Source organism: Centruroides vittatus, unplaced genomic scaffold, assembly GCF_030686945.1.
Source record: "Centruroides vittatus isolate TY-2023 unplaced genomic scaffold, ASM3068694v2 contig_347, whole genome shotgun sequence".
Taxonomy (NCBI): Eukaryota; Metazoa; Arthropoda; class Arachnida; order Scorpiones; family Buthidae; genus Centruroides; species Centruroides vittatus.
Window position 1 is genome coordinate 2,108,789 of NW_027122171.1, and position 15,008 is coordinate 2,123,796.

The 15,008-nt window shown below is 35.2% G+C and overlaps 1 protein-coding gene and 1 long non-coding RNA gene across 3 annotated transcripts in view; one reads left to right on the forward strand and one right to left on the reverse strand.

Moving 5' to 3' along the window:
- The window catches only part of LOC136974308 (uncharacterized), a 290,946-nt gene that overhangs the window by 271,008 nt on the left and 4,930 nt on the right, over window positions 1-15,008 (forward strand). For both annotated transcript variants that reach the window (XM_067269150.1, XM_067269149.1), the window contains exons 32-33: window positions 4,659-4,775; window positions 8,716-8,875. In XM_067269150.1, the coding sequence (XP_067125251.1) occupies window positions 4,659-4,775; window positions 8,716-8,874 (276 nt within the window). In that variant the 3' untranslated portion in view covers window position 8,875. The remainder of the gene's footprint in view (window positions 1-4,658; window positions 4,776-8,715; window positions 8,876-15,008) is intronic.
- Window positions 2,774-3,515, reverse strand: LOC136974368 (uncharacterized). Its single transcript, XR_010880629.1, has 3 exons — window positions 3,445-3,515; window positions 3,286-3,347; window positions 2,774-3,021 (listed from the first exon to the last, which is right to left on the reverse strand). It is a non-coding gene; the product is annotated as an uncharacterized lncRNA (long non-coding RNA).

Consider the following 15,008-nt stretch of genomic DNA (forward strand, 5'->3'; position numbering starts at 1 on the left):
TAGTTTTAATTTATGTTCTCTGTTCCCCAAGATCATACATGGAAAGTTTAGGGGCCAGAGGTCCCAATTAACTATATATATGCTTCTGATCTAGACTGGAAGTCAAGTGATTTCAGATTATTATTTCAGCAACCATATAGTGCTGTTTTCCCCAAACTTATCACAGTGACTTCTGAATGTTATAACTTTATATTCTTTTAACAAAATGCATTTCAGACTCATATTGTCCCTCTTCAGTTGCTATATAGTTGTTACATAATAATGATTCACTTCCCTCCCTTCTGAGTTAACCATGGTCAGTTCAACTCCCGTTGAGCAGAGGGTTGATGTACCGTTTATTCCTTTTAATAAGACATTAATGTGGTGGGTTAGTGCACCTGTATCCTTCAATCCATCCACCAATCCTTTATCAATTACTGACCGCTCAGCTCCTGTGTCAATGAGAAAATTCACGGTTTGATTGTCGACTTTTGCTGTGCACAAGGGTAATCCACCATGACCTTGTAATAAAGTATTGGCCACTTTTACTTGGCAATTTACCCCGTTCATCCTGGCCATCATCATTGGGGTTTTCTAGTTTAAATTTCCATGCCATTCACAGTTTTTAGATATATGGCCCAGTAGGTTGCATCTATGACATCTGGGCCCTGCCCTTCTCTCTCTGTTACTGGTCTCAATCTGAGTTTTTAAAGCATCGATTGTAGCAGTTAGTTTTTCGATGTCTGCTCTCATTTGTTTTATTTCCACTTGATGGGGTCCATTTCTATCACTATTGGCACTATTAACTTTGTATTCTTGAGGCTCTTCCTCAATGCCCAAAGAGTTAATCTCACTTTGTTTTGAATATCTATCACTTTGCTTGACTATCCTCTCAGCTAATTCCACGGCCTCTTCTAATGTCTGCGGATCGGTTCAGACGACGTCCTTTTGGATATGGGGTACTAGCCTTTGCAAAAACTTATCCCTTAACATGTTCTCTTTTATATCTTTATATAGAGGGGAACTCTTTTCCAGAGTCTCCATTGTGGATTTTAATCTAAAAGTGTAGCTTCTGATCAGTTCTCCCTTTCTCTGTTCGATCCAAATAAAGCATTCTAGGGTGGCATTTGTATTGCTCATTTGTGGGGAGAAGCATTCAATAAGGTCTTCCTTGATTTTTTCAAAGTCCGCTCCATGGAAGGATTCACTTTCAAATAGGTAGGTGGGTGGTCTACCCTTTAGTCTGGCTCTCAATGTTACAAGTTTGGTTATTTGATCCCATTTCACTAAATTGGCAAGTTGCTCAAAACAATTAAAGAATTGGGCAATGCTAATTGATTCCCTTTCGGCAGGAAAGAAGAGAATCATTCCCAAAAACCCAGAGACAATCGGGGCCTCTTGATGGTTGCTGGAAGGTTGTTAACTCAAAGTCCTTTGTTCCACCATATTGGAATTACAACAATTATGTTACATGTTACACACGCCTTTTTTTTTTAAATACAGTGGTGCCTCATATAACATACTTAATCCGTTCCAGGTGCACGTTCGTTAAGTGAAACGTCCGTTATACGAAACGCATTTTCCCATAGAAATACATGTTAAAACTTCTAATTCATTCCGCAGCATAAAATAACCGTACTGTATCATAAAAAAAAATGAACATGGGGTGCGTTCTTTTATTCCTCCGCATAACTCTGCGCGAGCGACATCCGTTTAAAAATTCCTGCAGAACGTGTTCCTAAATTCCGGTGGGAGTGCGCACCGTCGAACAGCAAAAACGGCCGCTTGTAGCAGTAGTTTATGGTGGAGAGCAACATGGCGTCCTCCATGGTTCAGATAGTTTCATTTCCGGGTCATTATGTGGTTTTATGAATGAAAATTTAGAAATTGTGAAAGCGCGAGTTAGCGCACGTGGTGATGTGTCTTTACGAATTTTTTTCGAATGGTAGCAGGCATTCAGATTTTTTTCGTGGCTATTTTGAATGTTCTTTCAACAAATAATCCATTTTATGGTTAAATTTTACAATTGGGACCCTTCTTTTGCCTTTAAAAGCTCATATTTTAGAATTATAGATTCCTCCATCATGATACTATCGATAGTGTGTGCGCTGCCATCTTTTTTTCTTTCACTGTTGTTCCTAAATGCCTACAAACAGCAGCGCACTCCCGTAGTAGCGGAGACGCAGAGCGACCGCTATTAAAGAACGCACCCATGGAGCAGTCACCAATTATGCCAGAAAGTCCATTGTTCGCAGCCAGTTTGTTGCTCGAGTCACGTAATGGCCAAACAGAAAGTCCGTTGTTCAGAGCGTCCGTTATTCGAGGCGTACGTTATACGAGGCACCACTGTACAATAATAATCACGGATATCTATATTCATGTTCATACAGCAGTTTATACAAAGGTATTCTTATCCTGTTGCAGAGGCCAATTATGTGGTGTGATGGGTTAATGAGAACCACATTATATAATACACCATGGATTAACACGTATTTCAAATAAACGATAATGGTAATTATTTATTTTCAGTCAACTTAAATTACAGAATTTTGAAACAGTTTGTAATATTACACATTACCTTTTTTAAAATACAGAATTTAAACCGTTTATTTCTCCTCATTCACAATGCTCATAGATCTGGTTATATGTGCAAGTCCCAAAACCAGCCAGTTCACAATCCATTTGAATTGTCTTATAGTCTTAATTAAAACTAACTTAAATTAAATAAAAACTAATTTTACTTAGATTAGAGAAGGAATATAGAAAGGTTATATTAGAAGGGGATCCCTTTTCTTTCTTTAGCGAGTTGGACAATCTGCGACGTCTATCACAATTAATTGAGTGGATACAACCTGACCATGTGGACACCTTTCGGCGGGACGAAATATTTAATTATGAATCCTCCTTTATATCTTGATAGTACCAGTTCTTTAACACAACTCCTCTGAATCTTCGTTGACTGAATCTCTCTGGTTCCTTTCTCGTCATCACTCGTACCCTTCTCCTCTGTTACCACATGCTTCACTTCTCACAGTCTTGACCCTGAATGAACAAAGATTGCCCCTAAGCTGTGACATTGGTCAATGCCCCTTCCAGCCCAAAACTAGCCAGAACAAATACTTAGCGATTAAGAGTTGAAAAGGGAAAGGTGGCAAGCATTAGTTAGATAGCCAAAGGGATGACATATAAATTAACAGATTATTTAATAAACTTACATATATACATGGGGGGTTACCCACCACAAAACCCTTTGATACCAAAGCAATCAGTTTTGTTACTTTGAAATAAAAATAAACATAATCTTACCTAATTGAACTGTAAGGTCGCCGACTTCCAGGGGAAAACAGTTAATCACCCGTCAGGAAAACCTAGGGTTGAAATCGTATGTGAGTGGTGGCGGTAGGAGACAAAGGATGACAAGTGTCTTACACAAAACCGTTTATTCTAACTACTAAGTTAACTTACATATTATTGAGGTACGACATGATCTAGATCGTTGGGACAATGTAGGTATGGTGACGTTGCGAATGTTTCGGGCTTCCTAGGTCGTTTTTGGAGAGACAGTCTTCTTGTGGCACTGATGAATGAAGGAATGTGGTCCTGTTGTAGAGGAAGAGGAGTTCTGTTGGCCTCTGTAGATGGCAACCCCTTTTCCGGAATCTTCAGACAGTCTTGACTGGTGCAGACTCGACTGGAGAGGAACCGCCTGTCTGGGGAGAACCGCAGCACTTCTTCCAAGAATGGCTGAAGGAGGATCGAACTCTCTGTCTGGAGAAGAACCACCGCCAACCCCGAGATCCAGGGGTTTTATAAGATTTTCCCAAAACCCGAAACTGATCCAGGTCGAGAGGGGTTGACGGAGCCTTTGAAGTTCGCGCTCGTATTTCACACCATTATGGCTCCAAACAATCTGCCATATGTTCTGGCGGCTAATTTCCCCCCTTTGTTTCTCACTCCCGACACTTGTTTGAGAGCACCTGGACAAAGTTCCTCTCTTGGTTGACATCCTCTCGGTCGTTCGTCATCAAGTCGCGTTTGTTTTAGAATAAGTTTTAAGAAAGTTTCTTTCGTGTCTGGTCTGCATCACCAACACTTGTTTCTGACCCGAGTTGACTCTCGAAATATCCGACTTTTGAACTTTATAATTATTCACCACTTCTACGCGTTTTTGTGACCCTTACAGAACTCATATGATATGCATTATTATGTAACTAAAGTAATTCTAGCATAATTGAGTAATATGCCTTGGTCCCCAAATCTGCCTTGAGTAGCACCCATATTTTCAAAATTTTGGATATGTCACTGGTGTCACATGACATTGAAACATTCAATGTTGGTACCCAAAGTTTAAAACCTTGTTGCTTCTTGATTATTTTTAATAAGCATATAAAATTGTTTCAGTTTTTAATTGACCTGTATTTTTTTAAAAATTGAATAATTCATATTGCTAATTAAGCTCAATCCATGTAATGAATATTTGTTTTATTTTCATAATGTTAAATTGAAAATAAGTTGGGTAGAACCATTTACAGAATGTATTTTAATGATGTTTTAGTCCACTGTTAATCTTTCTTAAATTAGTTATCAATTAATCTCATCCATTATAAATTATTAATTATTATTAAAACTTCATTTTATATGACTGTTTGACATATTTAATATTTTGTCTTCTTTTACAGAATGTTGTTGAAGCAATTAATAAAAGTGCCTTTGTTACATCTCCTTATCCAGTAATATTGTCAATTGAAAATCATTGCTCTATACAACAGCAAGCAAAAATGGCAAAAATATTTACAGTAAGAACAACTTATAATTTCACATTCATTGTATTTTATATTTTATATTGTTACTTTTATAATTTGTAATAAAAATATACAAAACACTAATATGTGTCAGTAATGAAAAATATTTCAGAAATTTTGATTTGTAAGATTACTACTTGTTATATATAGTATATAACTGTTGAGATGATATTATTTTTTGTCTTAAAAATAAGAAAATAATAATAAGTCTAACACTTTTCCTTTAAGGTTATAGGAGATTGTGATAAAACTGGTTAAACTTGTATAACTGGTTATGTAAACAAAGAACAAGGTTACATAAACTTAGAAGATTACACAACTTGTCTAATGAAATGTTAGCACTAGAAGAGAGAAAAGTAAAAGGAAGTCACTATAAATAAAGGTTTCCTAAGTGGTTGTCATCAAAGAGCACTGACCTTTTATTACACAATAAAAAAATCTAGCAACAAGTTGCTTAACTTTCCTGACAACATTCAAAACTGTGTGTGTGGTGCTATCTGTTGTGATATTTTATATTTTTAACTATTATAAAATGGCAAAAATCTTAATTTTGACGGTAGAGATGACTTTTATAAAAAAAATTGTATATGCTAATAACCAGTAATATCATCATTAAGTCTGACCCTACTCAAGATATTCCCCTTTATTTCCCCATCCCATCAACCTTTAACAGCATCAATTCCCCATACAAACACACAAACATCCATACATGCAGAAAAAATCCTTTAACTTTTTGCATTTTGCAATGTTTCAGAGTCCAAAAATATAAAAATCTTGAGGGGGTCATTTTTTGACTGATTGCTATACTTTCCCTCTGTTATATATAACAGAGCTGGGAAAGTAAAATAAGGGAAATCTAAAAGCTAGTAATAATTCTTTTGGCTCTTTATCACTAGTTGCACTTGTTACAATATTAATACCCATACCCCTAATTTTACTTATTTTATCATAATCCACTTATAAAAAATCCAACAATGAGTATCTTAATGTTCCCAGTGTGAGGAATAAGTGATTGTACAAGGACCATGAAAGGAAGGAAAGTACAATCACAAAACGAATTGATATTTATTCGTGTAATAAAGATTAATAAATTCAATCCTTTACATATGATGGTAATATCATTACAATAATTGGTTTGGATCCCGACTCAAGACCTCGCACGTGTACAATGTGAAAACAAAGGCTAAGAACACATGGAGTCACACAATGGGAACACATTTTATGACAATGGAGTAATGAAGTACACTTCGAAACCTTAAAACTAAGACTTAAAATTAACTTATAAACTAAGGAAAATTGAGAAAGGGAGGATAGAATAGCAAGGATATTAGATATATAGAGAGGGTAGGATAATGGGTACCCAGGATATTGCTTTATCTGATGGCTTTGGGTGGGAAATTCAGCATTCCATTCTGCCGCTATACAGTTCTACGGAGTCTTCTATCAATATATCGGAATAATTGATAGCATACTTAGTAGGACAAGAAGTGAATAATATCCTAAGTAGGACAAGAAGTGAATAATATCTAAGTTCTTCTCCCAAAATGTACCAGTAGTTCATTGACTCACCTTCCATCGTGACCGAATCTAAGCACCTTCCTTAGTTGTCCACTCCCTCTCGAGTCCAAGTCTAGAATGACCATTACCTCACACCCCCAACATACCTCTGGGTGCTTGTTCTTTGTTTTATCCACGCCTTGTTCTCGGAACGTTTTTGGTGTGCCCGATAAGGAAATGAAGGATTAAAAGATATAGCAATAGGGAAACAAAGAATGCCAGAGCAGACAATTAATACTAGACTTACTATTAACGTGTATATACAAAATGCGTATATACAATATTATGGCTAAATGCCACACCGGTAACATTTGGTGGCACCATCTGTTATGATATTTTATTTTAAAATACTTTTTATATTTTTAACTATTATAAAATGGCAAAAAGCTTAATTTTTGAGGGTAGCTATGGGTTTTATAAAAATTTGTAAATGCTAATAACAAGTAAAATTGTCATTAAGTCTGACACTACTGGAGATATGACAGACAACTCTTTTTATCTCTCCACCCACTTGACCTTTAGCCACCAACCAAAATTTAATCACATTAATCCCCCTAATAAATAAACCTCCCTGCAAAATTTCAGAAATATTCAACAAAAAGCACAGAAGTTATTAAGCTTCAAAGAAGGTGAACAAAATCATGGCCTCCCCATACACTAACATCCATACATCCATAGAGAAAAAACCCCCAAATTTTTTGCATTTCTTTCAAGGTCCCATGAGTTCAAAAGTGAAAAAAATCTATCTTTTTTTCTGATTGCCATATTTTTCCTCTGTTATATATAACAAGGCTGGAAAAGTAAAAGCATATTACAAAATCATTATTATAATGATTTTGTAATATGCTTAATACAATTATATATACATGTGTATATAATACAATTATATATACATGTGTATATATATAACACTGTGCATTAGTAAAAAAGAGTAGAAATATTCATCTTAAATTTACTCACTGATTTAAAAATAAAAATTTTTGTTTTGGAGTTTTATATACAAATACTGTAATTTCATATGGAGAACCCACAGGTTATCTGCATTTGGAAGTTAATTTGAAAGTGAGTATTTTAATTTGCAATTATAAATGCATTAAACAGCTTTAACCTTTGTCTAAACTCATCAAGAATATCTAAGAAAATATGAAAAATATTTTACACATTATATGTATTTATATGCCATCAGATCTAGCCTAGAGTAGATTAGGTAAGACTGATGAGAGAAAAGAGCTTTTTTTCCATTTCATTAGTCTTGTTTGTCAATATGCATCATTTATATTGTGCACCTTCAATGAAAACTTATATTTTATTATAAGTTTAACATGCATTAGTTATAAGAGTGGTGTCTAGCATTAATTTTGAAGAATAGAAAATATAAAAGTTGTTATATAAGACACAAAAATAAACTAGTAAAATAAAAAAACAGTTTATAGTAGGACCCCACCATATCCAGACTTACCATGTGTAGTTTCAGGTTTATGCTATTGACAAACTGCAAATAAATGGAAAATATGTAAAATAAAAATTCTTAATTGCATACTAAATTTGTATCATTTTCCAAAATGCATAAAGTCTAATAGCAGTTCTCACTCACTCATACTTGTTCTCATTCTGGGAAAGCATTTCTGTGACTAATTTCTTTGTTTTGCACTAAATACTGCATCAGTTTTTGTGTGCCGTGTGGTAGGGGAATTTCCTCAATTGTGGATAATTTATTGATAACTGCTCTGGGAAAAGTATGAGATTCTTAGGAATTTGATGGGAGATAAGTTAAAAGATAAGATAAAAGAGAAAACTCTAAATTTTTTTTAACTTTTTCTACAAACTTATTACATGGATATATTCATTATCCTTGAACCAAATATTGAGAAGAAAGTCTACTGGCAGCAATCCACTTGTCCAGAGTTCTTGTTTGTAACACATACTGTCTACATGATATCAGTGGTTTTCTTTGCAGCATTTACACAAATTACTTTGCAAACATGAGAGAGAGAGAAGGAAAGTATTAAAATTTTTAAAGTTACTTTTATGATTTTACAGTATCATGCTATTTATTGTTAATATAGTTTTTTTTTACTTTATTATATAAATAAATGAGATATGGATATGTAAATGTAGGAAATACTTAATAATTAACAAAGGTTGCTATTTTATGTAAATTACATGAGGAGTCTGGAATATATTGATCAAATATGGCAGGGGCCTACTGTGCCTTTATTATAATAAAATTGGAAGTAAACTATTTTTGTATTTTTATCATTTAGTTTGTTTAATTTATGAAATTTGTTGTTTCACATTTTCATAAATAAAATATTTATAAAGTACACAATTAAAATAATTATATCAGTAAATAATTTTTATATTATTATTTTTACAGTCTGTATTTGGAGAGAAATTAGTTACTACTTTTCTTTTTGAATCTGACTATTCAGACGATCCTGTATTACCATCTCCTAACCAATTGAAATATCGAATTTTAATAAAAAATAAGAAACTGAGAACACCTCTTCACACCTGCATTACCATTAAAAAATAAAGTATGTATTTTGTCTATTTTTGGAAATTTTATTAATTTTATTATAATAGTAATAAATTAAAAATATTTAAATTACTATGAAAATTTTTAAAAATTCAATATAAGTTAAACTCATAGAAGATATAGTTATTAGAATGTGTTGAAATTGATAAATTATTAGTATGATCAATAGACCATGTTATTTTTTTTTTTTTTAATTTAACGAAAATCAGGTCTGTGTGTTCTTATCCTCTTACTTTGTGTGGGTCACCCTTTTTTTTGGTGATGATTCAATTATTTCAAATCAATGAGCAGTTCTCAAACTTTCTTGAAGAAAGAACAAAGTTTAAAACATTTCTGGCTTCTTGACATAAAATGGAAAACTTGAAAGCTTCATTAAAACAGAAGGGAAGCCCCTGATAGAGGAAAGCACAATGCTCATAATCGAGTAAAGGAAGAGACAAGACATTTAGTAATGGAACACATCAACAGTTTTTCAGCCCAAGAACTGCATTACAGCAGAGAAAATATCTAATGAAAAAATACCTTTTTCCAGATTTAACTGTTAAGAACATGCACAAAGCATTCAAAGAAAAATACTCAAATGTCAATGCCACATATGATTTCTACTATTGTACATTTGTTTCCCAGTACAATATATCTTTTGGCTATCCATGGTCAGACACTTGCGATACATACAATGAATTTTGAGTACAAACTGATTTGCTTAAAAAAATCAAACCGGATACAAAACTATGTGAGACTATGCATGAGTTGTATGAAATGCAGAAGAAGCATGAAAATGATGAAAACACTGATGGAAAAAAATGTGCCTTTGCCCCATCTAACATCAGGGAAAGTCTATTACATGCATCAGCTTTGGCAGATGGTATTTGACATACATAACCTTAAAACAGGATAAGCTACATTGTTTACATTATGTGAGAATGATGCACAAAAAGATGCAAACACTGTTTGCTCATGTTTATACTATTATCTTACTAACTGTATCTCAGAAACTGTGACAAAAGTTTACCTGTTTGCTGACAACTGCACTGGACAAAACAAAAATAAAGAATGCCTGCTTTTTTTATTACTTAACCTGTGAGAAATTTGAAGAAATTGAGATCATCTATCCCATTCTTGGTCACTCTTGCTTGCTCTGTGACAGGGACTTTGGGTTAATTGAAAGGAAGAGAAGAAAAACAGAATCGGTTTACATTCCTGCGAATGGGTGTAAGTTATGAAAAATGCCAAGTGCAATAAGCTTTTGTAGCTGTACGCTGTACATTTTTGTTGTAAATATAGATTTAAGTTTAGTTTAATATCTTTCTTTTTCCTATCCTTTGTCTCATTCCTTTCTAGAACTTTTTTGCTTTGTCTTTCTGGTTCATTATCCCTTGGGTGGGATTACCAATTCTGAGAAAAGGAGTACGTAAACAAAGGGTGAGGCAAGGCCCTGGAGCCGATGAACAAAGGGTAGAGACACTTTGGTCGGGACACTCAGCGAGTACGGACGGAGAGAAGGAAGGCTCGATATAGCTAGCACGCTAATGGGAGACCACTGAGTTGCGAAAGGGAAACTTGTACTCGAATCCTGAAGAATAAGGGTGGAATTTGGGTAGCCACCCGATCGAATTTTAGACGATTGAAGGCTACGTTCACCCCGAGGAACAACATTAAACCCAAGAAAAGCATCAGATTAGTGTCTCACCCAAGTCGTTAAAACCAGGAAAATCCCGGGTATTTCTATTTTTTCTCATTCTTCTATTTTCCATCTTCTCGTCTTTCCTTAGTTGTAATTAGCATAAGTATTAGTTTGTAAGTTTTGGCCCGCGTATAGTTGTCGCGCGCGTTGATATTTTGTTTGTTAGTATATATCGTAGCGTGTGTGTGTATATAGTAATTACTTGTAGTTGTTGGGATCCAACGAACCTGTTTAGAGCGATAATAAATTACTTTGTCACGTGAATGAAATCTAGTCATTTATTTGTACTTGTCGCCCTAAACTTCACACTTTTTGATATAGTGTTTAGAGCATCAGATTCTTGAATTGCTGGTGGCCAAAGTCTACAACTTTTCGGAAGAAGGAGGAAAAAATCTGCAAACTGTCATGAAAGCAAAAGATTCACATAAAAATTTGGCTACAATGAAGTTGAGAAGCTTACTATTTCAGAAGTGCTCAAAAACCATTTTGGCTAGAGAAACAATGACAGGAAATTATGACATTGAATTTAACTCACTTAAGCAGGGAAAGGAAGCAATAACATTTCTCCTGAAGCCATCATTAATGGGCTACCTCTCAATTAATGAAAAATCTCAAAGATATTCATTATTTGGTGGAGCATCATTCCTTCTATCATAACTTGTTTGCTAACATTGAAATTAGTGATAACTGAATAAAGATTAAAATCTGTGTTTACAAACACTAAATATGTACAGTACTGGAAAAAAATAAAAGCAGAATTTACACACAATACCTCATTGCCTTATTAATAACATTTAGAATTAAAAAAATGGTAAGTCCACAGTTTTGGAGGAAAAACATGTCAAGTACAAATTTTTAGTATTTTTTCTAAATGAAAAAACAAAAAAAAAATTATCATGCTGTGCAGAGAGATTCTTATTTAGTATAAAAACTTATTGATCATGTAACTATGCTACAAGATGTTAAAGTTTTAAAAATATGACTCCATATCTCATATTTGGGTTCATCAATGACTTTCTTAACAGTGAAGATATTCATCAGAAGGGATGGCCATTTTATGGGATTTGAAATCTCCAGATCTCAAATCCCATAAAATGTGTATGAGATGTTCTAGGAAGATGAGTTCCATTCTATCAGCCTCCATTAAGAACACACCAGCAGCTTTAAAATTTTCTAGTTCAAGAATGTACTTTGTTCTGACAGGCTTTATAACTGCAATCAGCATTGCTATGTAGTGTGTGTGTGTGCATGCAGAAGGCAACCACATGCCATATTAATCATTTTCTGTGCAAAAAGATTTACAATAATGCTTAGTACTTTTTCTTATTGTTTTTAGTTTCATATAGGCCTAATTCAGATTAGATTTTTGCTTTGTGTAAAGAATGAAATGCTCTACTTATATGTTAAGTTTCACACTGTTCTGATCAGTAGTTCCTGGATATAGGACAAATTAATTGGATGATTATACTCACTTTGGACATAAGAATTTAATACTGCAGTGCCATAGGTATTATACATTACTTATTATTTAACATGTAAATTAACTATTTTTGGAGTAATTCAAGTGATTTCAATAGTTTAGACAGCATCTCCAAATATTTTGATGAAATTTGTGATGATGATGATAATTTTCAATATCAGTTAATTGAAATTCAAAAGGTTGTAAAATAATAAATTTACATGAAATTCTTAGTTTACATGAGCCATTTGAAACACATCAAAATCCTTGGGTTTCTGCATGAACCTGCCCATACTGTAGATTTGACCAACACTGAATGTGATAATGAATATTATAAATAGACCTTTATCATTTATATTATATATTCATATATTAATACAGTGAAATCTCAGGTTTTGGATGCTTCACTTTTTGAACAATTCAGTTTACAAACAAAATTTTGAACTCATTTTTGCCCTGGTTGCTGTACAATAACTCAACTGCTGAACAAGCTATTCAGCAAGTGCTGGCCACCAATACTTCTGTGGCTAAATGCCATTATTGTACAGTTGTATTTAATTTTATATTAGAATATATTTCCCTTTTCTTTCTTCTTCCTATTACTATTGTAGACTCCGCAAGCACGTGGTTTGCGGGTATGAAAGAAAGTGGAAATGAATAGTCGGTAGAAGCGTATAGATAAACAAACAAAGGTTTATTAATTACACACACAAAAAAAGGGGGATTGATCGCCTGATTTAAACAGGCAAACAGCGTTCTTAACAAAAATAAGGATGACAATAACACTATGATTACAACAGTAATTAATCACGAGACTAAAACTAATACGCGATTAAACCTTAAAAAACTATACAAACATTTACAAGATGGTAGATACTGTCACCGTATTTCGCGGGACACGTTGTTACAAAATGAGATTCTTCTCACTGGTTTTTGTTTTTTCTCTTCCTGATCGGCTGCTCTGCTTCGAATCCTTTCTCTCGTCTCTTCACCGCTCCAGATCCCCGATCCAAGACAAAGAAAAAATGCCTCGACACATGGAAGTCACCCGTTTTTATCTCCCACCATCCGGGAGCTTTTTCTTCTCCTCCCACGTGATCCTCCAAATAGCCAATCAAAAACCGCGGCACAGCAATGACGACAACAGACGGTACGGTACACAACAAAATGGCTGTGCGTTACATCTAAAACCCGATACAAAAACATATACGCAACGCGACATAAACGAAAAAACAAACATATAAAATAGAACAATCGAACAAAAAAAAAATACATAAATATATACATATAGTTAATAGCGGCGAAGCGCTACATATCTCCCCTCGGAGACAATTAACAACCGTAGTGTAGCCTACGGAAGTCAATCTCACGATGCCTTAGGTTGTACGGTCGCTTACTTATGCCTTCGTCAGCGCTATTCCCCTGCGGAACGTCGTTGCCAACACCCTTTACCCTAAAATCACTGCTCCTCAATCTCCTGTTCCATCTCCCATGTTGACCCTCCTCTTCATCCTCTATTTCATGATCGCTAGGTTGCCTTTTTCCTCCCCTTTTTCTCTCCCCACGCCTAGTTTTTTCTACCAGTTCTCCGTAGCACATCTTTATACGGTCAACATGGACAGTCTCCCTGTCTTTGAAGTTACACCCTTCTACGCAATACGTAGTCGGGTTCACAACTCTAATGATTCGGAAGGGCCCTTTGTATTTATCCGCGAATTTATTTTTCTTTCCCCCCTTCTTTCTCACCCAGACCTTTTGTCCTACTAAAAACTTCTCCAATTTTCGTCCCTTACTCCCGTATTCTCTTTTTTTCTCGTTAAATTTGGTAGTGCGTTTCCCTGCCGACTCCCTTAGAGCACGAAGTTTTGTGATGAGAAACGTCCTACACTTGTCAGTCGTGCTTTCATCGACGTGTTGTTCGAAATTTGGGATGCGGGGATCTATTCCATATAACAGGAATGCAGGCGACTCGCCAATTGCCAAGTGGTGCGAATTATTATAAGCGAAGCAGGCCGGATAAATCATTTCATCCCATTCCGCCCCTCCTCTCTCCGAGGACTTTGATATCATCTCTATTAGCGACTTGTTAACTGTTTCACATAACCCGTTTGAACACGGTCTGTAGGCTGTAGTAATGTTTCTCTTGATCCCAAGCCACTTACAACAATCGGAGAACAGGGACGAAAGAAAATTCGTCCCCCTATTCGAGATAATAGTTTCGGGTGCACCATAACGACAGATTATTGAGTTAAAGATAGCATTGCTAACTGACCACGCAGTTTGATCTCTTAAGGGGTGAATCTCTACAAATCTCGTGAAAATATCAATCATCACAAGGATAAAGCTATTCCCTTGACTCGTCGTATTAAGGGGACCTATGATGTCCACAGCGATCTTCTGAAAAGGGGCATTAGCCACCTCATTCTCCTGAAATGGGGCCTTTCCCTTATGAATATTGTGCCTCTGACACCTTTCACAGGTCCTAACCACTTCCTCTACTTTATCCTTTAGGTTTCTGACATAATAATGCTTTTCGATGCTCATCATCGTCTTTCGTACTCCCCAATGCCCCGACAGATTATTATTATGAATAGCCTTGATTAACTCCTTGGAAATGTCTTCCCCCACGCAGACCTGGCTGTAATACTGATCGCGCACCCTAAAATAACTTTGCCTATATAGGCATTCGTCCACTACTATATACTGTGGCATCTTACTCCTTATGCCGTTACCATCAGGAGTTCTCATTAAATCCCGTTTAATGGGTCCAAAAAATTCGTCTCTGTCTTGCGACAAACGTATTTCGTACCTATCAGGAATAGCAAAATTCGTGGCCCCTACCTCAACGTGATATACCCCATTAACGTTCCTTGACAAAAAGTCCGCCACATTATTATTCACGCCCTTAACATGCTGCACCTCGATGTCATAATCCATGAGCTCCATCACCCATCTGATTAAGCGATTGCTTCCGTTTTTGATGTTACT